Below are 10560 nucleotides of genomic sequence, written 5' to 3' on the forward strand. Positions count from 1 at the left end.
GAAGTCTAAACCCACACCTGCTTGGTACGTCATTTTGGTTCAAAGGATCCTGACTTACTGGATCAACAGCTTCTGCAGTTTTTATCTCACAGTGTTAGAAAGAGAACAACAGATCACTCATTAGTAAACACAACAGCTGTCTTTCCGCTGCAGGAACTCGAGGCAGGTCCTGTCATCGACCTTCTCGCCCTGTTTACGCTAAACTACAAGGACAAATAGTTACCGGACGCACTTCTAGTTCTAGGAGCACAGAGGAAATAAGATGATGGAGGTTTGTTATGTCAGTCTGATGTTGATGGTGATGTTAGAGAGCAGACGACTGCAACTGGACAAGGACGCTGAGAGGGCAGAAAAAAAGCTTTTCAATCTGGATTGGTCTTCTTCAATCAGCGTTCAGTCCAGAACATCAGATTTACAGGTTACTTTTTTTACCTTTGAAATCAGCCGTGAGAGACATCCTGCAGGGCGGTTCCTGCCATCAGAACATGCATCAAACACTCTTCAAGTTCCTGCAGGAGAAAACGGCTTGTTAAGGACATAATGCAAGGCCTGCAATGGATAGAACAAGCAACCAAAGAATGCATGAATTGCATCTGATAGTTTGTCAGCACCCACGAGTGTCAGATCATGAAAGTCATAGACGTCAACAAGACATTATATGAATAAGGTATCATGTATGCAGGTTATAGACTAAGACTTCTACTGTCTGTAGAAAGGTGTGGAAAGGGGTTGTGGCTGTATTAGATCAATAAACTCTGAAATCACAAACAGTTGATGTGCAGGTTTTATGAAGGAAATCAGACTATAAAGGATCAAAGTGTGGCAGGAATACTGTAGTCACTTTAAAAAGCAGTTCGTGTTTGGAAGAGAGCAGCGTAGAAGCAGGAGGGAAGACACAGAGACTGACTTTGTAGCAGTTCAAAGTTTTTATATTGCTGCCAATAAAAACGTCTGGCCAGTATGTAACACTAGTCGTACTACTTCTATTTATTTTTTTATTCTGGCAATAAAGAATGTGTTTGTGCATGCCGAAGCTCTTGTAGAGACTCTTAAAGGCTGCAAGGAAGAAGTCTACCTCTCGAAACAAGCGGTACAAACTGCTGAAAAATGAGATACTGACCCAGAACCTGCAGCCAAAAGAAAGAAGCTAAAGGCTCGATAGACAAAGTGTGACGTCTGAAGCACAACTAGGAAGCTGTTGATACATGTAAATATTTCAAGTAATTTAATTTGCAACTACCTCCTGAGCTTTATCAACAATTCAGAAAATAAGAACTTACCTGTTGCAGATATTTAATCAGTTATGGGTCACAAAAAAGCTTTTTATACTCTCTATGAGTCTAAGCGAATTACATAAGTGAGTGTTAGAAAATTACTATTGAGCTTATTTGCTGAGAAAACAAACTAACAAGACGCTGTACCAGTGTACCAGCCCAGAGCAAGTAATGGGTTCAGCCTCTAACTTCTAATAAAAACCCACAAGTCCACCACTGATAACGAGTGAATGCCCGGCTGGGCCGTGTACACATTATGTAATCAGGAAACTCTGGTGTTTATGGAGAGGAAAGAAAGAAACTAAACCAATTAAAACTAAGAATAGCACTTAAAAAATAATTTCCCATAAGATAATCTCTTTTGAGGAGCTTTTGAGCATATATGTGGCCAAAAAAATGTCATTTTAAAGTTATCTTCTGATCCTCTGCTCATGTTTCCCTCCAGTCCAGCAGGGGGCGGTAATGCGCATGTGCACTGGTTGACCGCCAATAAACTGAACTTCTCGTCTGCGTCCGGCGGGTCAGAGGTCGCTCAGCGCGCCTTCCATCCATCCATCCTCACACAACAAGGAGCAGCTCAGCGACTCACAAAAACTTCTACACCGACCGTCGCTCGGAGTTTGTCTTTAAAGCGGACATTTGAAGCTACAGGCGGACAGCCGCCGCCGCGGTCTCCACAGCGTGTCGGGGAGCTTTGCTAGCTGCTGCTAGCTTATCGGTTAGCTTGGCCGGACTCGTTAGCCGCCTCAGATGAGGAAATAACCGGATCATTAGCTCAACTTGAAGCTAGCTCAGCCGACGTTTCTTTGATCGGACGAACCGAAGCAAACATGCAGGACCTGCTGGCCAACGTGGACCACATCAAGTTCGACCTGGAGATCGCTGTGGAGCAGCAGCTGGGAGCGCAGCCGCTGCCCTTCCCCGGCATGGACAGTGAGTGCTGGGATGCTAGCTGGCGCTTAGCCGGTGTGGGTACAGGGGGTGAACGCTGAAAGTAACGGTGGGTAACGGCAGGTTAACGGCAGGTTAACGGCCAACTCACCGGTAGTTTAGTGCACGCAAGGCACTGTCATTTATAAATGATGGGAGCCGAAATGTTTTCCAGTAGCGAAATAGGAAACGTTACACGAGTTTAAATGCTAAGAGCCTCCAGATTAATTTAACTGTTGTGTATTAAAACCCGACAGAAATGATAGAAAACACAACTTTAACTGACTGTAATTCATTATTGAGGCTAGGATCCTACAATAGGTTACTTATGGACTGATTTTGAACTAAAGTTAAGCCTCTGCAAACATTTTTTTTTAAAAATTAAATTAATTTCATTCATTGAGTTAAAACAAAACAATTCAACATGACAGACATTCAACTCCTGAATGAAAGGCAGCAGAAAGAAGAATAATCTGATCTTATCTGCCTCCTTTACCCAAATAAATACATTTACAAAAAACTTACAAAAAGCATCAACAACAACACAATCAACATCAAAATATTCACAACAAACAGCAATAATAACACGAAGCAGCTGACAGTCACGTTTTACTTTAGATCCATTTTCTTTAATACTACATGATTATTTACTGTCTTTATAATCAGACATTATTAACACATCTCCTCAACATACCGGCTTTAATTGTTCTTTTAAATGTAAACATTGATTCTTTGGTTTCTTTGGTCAGATTGTTCCACAAACTGACTCCTTTCACAGAAACACAAACGCTCCGTCACGTTTGTTCTGAATCTGGGTTTTTTAAAAATCTCTTTTAAATCATAATTACTTTCTCAGCTTTTTTTGTACTTTTTCGTGTTGTTTTTCTTTTCTGTTCTTGTGTTGTGTTTTAAAGCTGTGATGATTTGTGTCCCTGCAGAATCCGGGTCTGCTGTGTGTGAGTTCTTCATGAGAGCAGCGTGTCTGAAAGGTAAAAACACGACACCACATGATTCAACGCCTGTGTCGCTCTCAGCTCTGCATCTGCATTTAGTGTCACACATTATGCAGCTAGTAATAATAATTAACTTTATTTCCGCAGCACCTTTCAGAGTCGGGCTGACAAAGTGCTTCACAAAGCATTAAAATGCATAAAAGAAGTAAAACATCAGTAAAGCATTGCAATCTTAAACAGACCAACAACCACGCATCAGGGCAGGAATGACAAATTTTAAAGATGTTTGTCTGTCAGGTGTGTTTTTATAAATGAGTACAGAGCCGCAACAGTTGATCAGGTAGCTGTGACATTAATCAACAACTACGTCGACAACTGCTTCATCGGTTTGAATGATTACATTGAGGATAAAAATGAAAAATCGTCAGATTCCTGCTTCATAAATGTGAATAATTTCTGGTTTCTTTCTTTCCTCCTGTATGACGGTAAACTAGATGTCTTTGGGTTGAGACGTTTGTCAGTCTGTCAGCCCTAAATAACACATTTGTCTGACATTTTGAAACCAGCAGAATGAGACTTTATGTTCTTAAAGGGTGACTTCAGCAGTTTGGTGTTTAACTTCCACAAAGGTGGGAACCCACAAGAGACAGATTAGACCTTTCTATCTGGTAAACACTCATCTGTGATCACTAACCTCCTTTCAAGCAAATGTAACGTCTCGTAGCCAAATACAAGCTAAAATCTGTACGACACAAATACAAATAAATGGATCCAGTAAGGAAGCTCAGTGGTTAGCACCGTCGCCTCGCAGCTAGAAGGTCGCTGGTTGGCGTCCCGGTGAGGACACCCGGGATCTTTCTGCGTGGAGTCTCCATGTTCTCCCCGTGCAGCGTGGGTTCTCTCCGGGTTCTCCGGCTTCCTCCCACAGTCCAGAAACATGCTGAGGTTAATTGGTGATTGTAAATTGTCCGTAGGTGTGAATGTGAGTGTGCTTGGTTGTCTGTCTCTAAGTGTAGCCCTGTGATAGACTGGTTACCTGTCCAGGTGAACCTGCCTTCACCCTGAGTCAGCTGGGATAGACTCCGCCCCCCACCACCCTAGTGAGGATGAAGGTGTAGAGATGATGGATGGACTTTTGATGCGTTTGTTTTAAGCGATCAGCAGGACGCTGACGGCCCTGTGGGTGTGGAGCAGAGCGTCATAGTGGGTGCTGTGTCTTGCAGGTGGGATGTGTCCGTTCCGTCACATCAGTGGAGAGAAGACGGTGGTGTGTAAGCACTGGCTCAGAGGACTGTGTAAGAAGGGAGACCAGTGCGAGTTCCTCCATGAATACGACATGACCAAGATGCCTGAATGCTACTTCTACTCCAAGTTTGGTTGGTTTCCTCGATGCTTCACTAAATAACAAAGATGTGCTCTGACTGTATTTGTGTTCAATCAGCGAGATGAGAATGTTTCCAAGTCTGTTCCTGGTCTAATGAATGCTCTGCTGTTGTTTTCATTTCTGCGCCGACCTTCACAGGCGAGTGCAGCAACAAGGAATGTCCCTTCCTGCACATTGATCCCGAGTCCAAGATCAAAGACTGTCCCTGGTACGACCGAGGCTTCTGCAAACACGGTAGGTCGAGCTCAGCGGTGGACGTAGACGTTCCAGCGGTTTTCGCCAGAACCTGATGTTTATAGACAGCAGCTGGTTTAAATAGAGAACCTCATGGCCGTCCTCTCTCCTGCCTCAGGTCCTGACTGCAGACACAGACACACAAGAAGAGTGATCTGTGTGAACTACCTGGTTGGCTTCTGTCCTGAAGGGAAATCCTGTAAATTTATGCAGTAAGTGATCCTTTTCATTAATGTCTACACAATATAAATCGTCTTTCTTGCTTTAGGATCCTGATATTTATCCATACATGACTTGTTTCACCGTTAGCTTCACCCTACAGCTTTGTAGACGGTGCTGCAGTTGTGTGTAACGGTGACGTTTTTTTTTTTTTTTGCAGCCCCCGGTTTGAGTTACCTATGGGAGCTTCTGAACAGCCTCCTTTGCCACAGCAAACCCAGAACCAGACAAAGGTAAGACAACGCATGTCCAACACCTAACACATGCAGTGAAGCCCATTTATCTTAGCCGTGCCAGATTTTGATTTATAGAGAATTAATTTTTGACCATTAAGTTTCTTTTACCTGGAAGTGGCACAAACAAAAGACAGAAAGTCAGAGGGTGTTGTAGAAAGAGAAATCACGATTAACCGTTCGGCCCTTGTGACCAGCGGACTGTAAAGTTTCTCTACTTCCTGTTTCAGCCTGTGCCTACCATCGGCCGTTCGTCCCTCTCCTTAATCCAGCTGACCAACTCCAGTCCAGGGCAGCGGCCGCAGAATAACGTAGCGTCTTCTGGTCAGCAGAACAACATGACGGCCAACAGAGGACCTCGTCCACTGGACCAGGTCACCTGCTACAAGGTGAGTCGTCTACTTCTGTCTGCTGAAGCTCCTCCAGAGTTTTGTTTTGGACACGAGTGTCTAGGCCATATCATACCGTGCACGGTGATACCGGTGTAATGTTAGGAAATTAAAATATTGCGATAAAATGTGAGTGAAACGTGCATGATGCCGTTGTTTTGGTCCGGTCTGATGCACATGGAGCGAGAAGCATGGTGGCGACTGAGGAGGAGGTGAATGCAGTTCATCGACCGACACAGTAGGGCTGGACCCGGATATCAGAATACTCGGTCGTGTTGGTGGAGTCCACATAGCAATTTTGAGATCCGAATATTTGCCTGCTGCCGTCACTGCCTGATGGTGGAAACAGAACTGTGACTGCTATCCTAAACCAGCATTAGCAGCAGTACTGCCTGTGCGTCCTGCCCACTTCCACCCCAGTTTATAACTGATGCACTATTGATTTTGGTTCGTTACAGCTTTAATGCACATCGAAAACAGCTGCTTGCTAAATGGAAAAGAAATTGTCCTTTTTTGTTTTATTTGCACCAATAAAGTTGTGCAGTTTTGAAGTATTTTGTCTGGCGTCAGTTACATCGTTATCAGGATTTTCTCATGTATATGGTGATAAATATTTTTGGCCACATCACCCTGCCCTACCAGTCTCTCTCTGTGGTAGTACACTACCTGCTAATAGTGGCCTTAAAGCAGCAAGTAGTGCAAAGTGGGTGTATTTTTTGTGCAGTGCCTGAATCAGGACCCACTTGTACGCCATTAATCTCTTACTTTCTCTGTCTTCTGGGTGTTTGCAGTGTGGTGAGAAGGGCCACTACGCCAACAAATGCACTAAAGGCCACCTCGCCTTCCTAAGCGGACAGTAACCTTCAGCGTCAAGGTCCAGACGCCTCGGTGCTGCAGCTCGCTGGCCCAGTGAGGAGACCAGGGGACGAGCAGCTGAAGAGAGGAGCCCCTAGGTTGAACCTAAAGACTCAAACTGGCACTTCTGTGTGCGACCTGACACAACACGTGGGAAAGATGAACACAGCTAATTCCAATTTTTTTTTTTTTTTTGCCTCTGACACACTGTGGACACATGAGAACTGGTTGAAAGACCCGATTTGTGGGTTCGTCGGCAGTTTTGTATTCAACAGAACACTTTATACTGAAGGAGTAGGCATTAAACACAGCAGCAGGTATCTCCGTGGAGGTGCTATCGTCACTTGCTGGTATTTATTTACTTGAGTCAAGTAAGTGCAAGTGCTACTATTCTGTATAATTTAAGTGAACCTGCCTGTAGATACAGACCTAACATGAACGCTGGGCTGGAAACCGTTTGAACTCACTTGTTATTAACCTGAGCCCACATCCAGACCCACCACCACCTCATGTTTTCTACATTTCAGCCTGGAACTAGTTCATTTAGCGGCCGGAGGTACATCGGATATGGGGGGGAGGGACAATATGGATCAGCTGGAGGACAAATTCAGCTTCGTCAGTACAAATAAATGTTCTTGTTACACATCTGCTTCTTGAACGTTCCTACAGCTGTTGTGTTAATTTGTGAGGTTCAGATGTGGCTACACGCTCTAAACAAGACACCCGACTGTTCAGCTTTAATGTTTATTTTATTGGTCACATATGAACAGAACCGAGTAGAAAGAACAGGACGAGCCAACAGGAGGCGTGATGGCTGCCGTCGGGCCTCAGTGGTACTTCCTCCAGCGGTCATGCTCTGCAAGAGAAGGAAGCAGATGATGGTTCAAATGTGAAAGTCGGATTCTTTTTGACAGGAGGGCAGAAATGTTGTATTGGAGGTAGAGGATAGACATGTCTTACTGATGTGATCGTATTCCCACACGTAGCTGAGGACCACGTAGCCGGCCAACAGCATCGCCAGACCACCGATGCCTCCTTTCTTCACATTGATGTACTTGTTGTAGTATCTGTCGTGGCCTAGAACAGTCGGGAAAAGAACAAACACCATGAACCATAACTGACAATGGATCAGCAGCAGGGCTCGGGGTGCTTTTCTGAATTTATAATTGAATTCTTAGTTCTGTGACCCGAATGGATCAACGTTGTTTTCCCACCTTTGGTAATTACTGCTGGGTGGAGCTGCACCAACAGATTGTCGACTATTTTGATAATAAACCTTTTTGTAAGAAAAAGTCCAAATTCTCTGGATGACACAAGAGATTTAGATCCAACAATAGTTTTGCTGTTGTAACATGAAATCTGTTGCCTCTGATCAGTTTCAGAACTGCGGAGCTAGAAACCCGTCGATCATTTAAAACGGTAAAAGAGGTCCATCAGAGGTAAAAGAAGAGCCGCTGCGTGTTCGCTCACCCCTGCGGACGGCTGAGATGAGGCCGTTGGGCGTGAAGTCTCGGCCTCCCAGCCAGGTGCCCAGCTCGCCCAGCTTCACATCCATCAGGCGCTTATCAACTACGGGAACTGATGACAAACACAAAGCGGACGTCAACAACATCACAATGCAGTCGGTCAGTTCTGAATGTTCACCAATAGCTCATCTGAAGTAAAAAAGGTGACATGACTGGACGTTTAAATACATTTAACAGTGCTAACACATGATCTCAAGTACAAACTCTAAATATTTGCAGCTTTGAACTTGTCGTGTTTGAACATGTGGGACTTAGATTCTCCTCCACATGCAATGTGAAGCTTGGGGGGAAAAAAATGCACTTTTTCTGTCATTCTGATTTGGTTAGTGATGTAACACGGAGGATGGTGTGAATTTGTAAAAGCTCTGACACTAGAGTTTAAATCCTGAGTCACACACGTTGTGTAAACAGCCATCTTTGTGGTTTGCTAACTGCATTTTTCCCCCTCAAGGTGCTATTTTGATTTGACATTGAGTAAGTTTACACCTCGGGTGAAGTCGTGACCCCACACCGAGGAGCTAAGATGGGCCTTTTCCTGCTAAGTTGTTTGTAGGCTAAACAATTAAGTAATTTAAATGTGCAATTCATAGCAACTCCCATTGCTTCGATGATGTCTCATGCTAACATTTGTACATTTATTTCACTATAAATTGTAGGTTTGCAGTGCTGCTCCACTACCTCATGTATATAAAGGATCAATAAGCCTGTGTTTACTGTTAGTAGCTCTATTTATTCCTGCACTAAACTTCAGGATCACCTTTAAGCATGTACATCTCCAGCTGCACACAGTGCTGTCGCCCTTGTTGTGAATGCATGTGTGTTTATAGTGCGAGTAGTTTAAGAGCAAAGACAAAACCACAGAATTCCCTGAATGTGTCACATGCTTGGTCAATAAAGCTGATTCTGAAGCTGGAATTAATGCATGATATCGCAAATCAAATATATATATTAAAAAAAAAAATCACAATCAAAGATTTTATCCATTTCGTTGAAGCATTAATAAAACTCATGTTTGCTAAAATAATCTGCAGCCGAATAGATGAAATATGGATTAAATGCAGCCAAAGTAGTCAACAAAGTCACTCGGTCGTAATCCAAGTATTCAGTCTTAAAATGCATAAATGTTGCTGCAGTGGCTCAAATTTGTCCCGTTTTTAGTGTTTTTATGTTTTAGGATCAGAATTAGCAGCAATGCGCTTCAGAGTCTGTGGCTCAATGTTGCACAGAGCTAGGAGGCTAAAGCTAGCTAACATAAAACACCGTGTAACAGCTCACATATGCAACGACAACATAATCACGACAGCTTCGTCCGCGCTGGAAGCAAAACCGACAGTTTCTGATCACAGCTAAACGTCCAGAACCAGAAACGAGCCGCAGATCGAGTTTAACTGCAAACCTGCCAATGACACGCAAAGTCCTTGACGGGACTCGGAGGTTTAATCGCGGCCTTCGGTCAGAAAAAAACACCTTCCGGTAAAACCTGACGGTCTGTCTGATCCTAAAACATCCACCAGTCCGTGAAAACCTCCACACGCCCGACACGAAACACAATAAAGAACATTTCATTGATTTTTCATCGCAACAAGGCGCGTTAACGGTACCTGGTCTGTCCGCCATCTTGACCGGAGGAGAGGGTTCTGTCACTGCGCCGCCGCAAAGGATGGTGGGAATATAAGGAGGAGGTGCATTATGGGAGATGGTGTATTTTATCCATAAAGCCACTAGAGGGCGGCAGAAGGAGTAAAACTAATTTTAGCACAGAACAAAGCAACAGAAGACGGATAATAACGACAGAGCTGAACTTAGACGTGTTTTAAGATATTTATTAAGATATGTATTGCTCATTTTGTACAGTTAGTTTATTTATTTTTTATTTTTTAATAATATTTGAACTTCAGCCCTTCCTTGTTGTGATTTGGTGTTTTTCTGTTTTGCTGCTGTATCGAAATAATTTCCCAGGTCTGGGATAAATAAAGTATGTCTATTCTATTAAAAACAACAGTAGGAACAGACTGTATTACTATGGCTCCGTTCATAACTAGAGTTCCACTGCACTTTACAAAAAATAGCAATTATTAAAACAGTAAAAAGGGTACGAAACAAACAAAGAAAGAAAAGACATTATAGAATATTATACAAATGAATGTGGATAGGTGGATTTCTAAAGCTTTTTAAATAGGAGGCCTGTTTAAGAAGTTCTGACAGTTCAGACCCGATTGTGCTCTCTGGCAGACTCATATAGACGTGTAAAAAGTAAAGGATTCAAGAGTCGAGAGAGAGATAGAAATAGCAGAAATAAATCAAATTGTTAAACAGTGCAAAAGACAATAAAATAAAGAAAGAAAATAATAAGATTATATGCATGTGTATATACAAGGTAAGTCTAGGCTTGGCTACGTTTTCCCACAAAATAATATCTAGGTATCCAGTTTGTTACTCAGCTAGAATCTGTTTAATTGGCTAAACTAGTTTCTTTTTAATTATACATTTAGACGATTTGATTGTCAACATAGCCTAGCAGCTAACTAGCCTGTTAGCTCGTCTGTTTCTCCAACTTCCTGGT

General features: G+C 43.1%; 2 protein-coding genes across 2 annotated transcripts; one reads left to right on the forward strand and one right to left on the reverse strand.

Annotated features, from left to right (window-relative positions):
• The first annotated feature begins 1804 nt into the window (after positions 1-1804).
• cpsf4 (cleavage and polyadenylation specific factor 4) lies at positions 1805-7114 on the forward strand. Its single transcript, XM_008303356.1, has 8 exons — positions 1805-2207; positions 3143-3193; positions 4381-4533; positions 4680-4775; positions 4894-4987; positions 5155-5227; positions 5458-5616; positions 6408-7114. Exons 1-8 carry the CDS (start codon positions 2105-2107, stop codon positions 6474-6476), a joined length of 798 nt encoding a protein of 265 aa, XP_008301578.1. The 5' UTR covers positions 1805-2104; the 3' UTR covers positions 6477-7114.
• An 87-nt stretch (positions 7115-7201) lies between these two features.
• atp5mf (ATP synthase membrane subunit f) lies at positions 7202-9691 on the reverse strand. The gene is made up of 4 exons (XM_008303358.1): positions 9599-9691; positions 7942-8049; positions 7432-7548; positions 7202-7327 (listed from the first exon to the last, which is right to left on the reverse strand). The coding sequence occupies exons 1-4, from the start codon at positions 9612-9614 to the stop codon at positions 7299-7301; spliced, it is 270 nt and encodes an 89-aa protein (XP_008301580.1). The 5' UTR covers positions 9615-9691; the 3' UTR covers positions 7202-7298.
• Between the last annotated feature and the right edge of the window lie 869 nt (positions 9692-10560).

This window comes from Stegastes partitus, unplaced genomic scaffold (genome assembly GCF_000690725.1).
Source record: "Stegastes partitus isolate 25-593 unplaced genomic scaffold, Stegastes_partitus-1.0.2 Scaffold1988, whole genome shotgun sequence".
NCBI classification, from domain to species: domain Eukaryota; kingdom Metazoa; phylum Chordata; class Actinopteri; family Pomacentridae; genus Stegastes; species Stegastes partitus.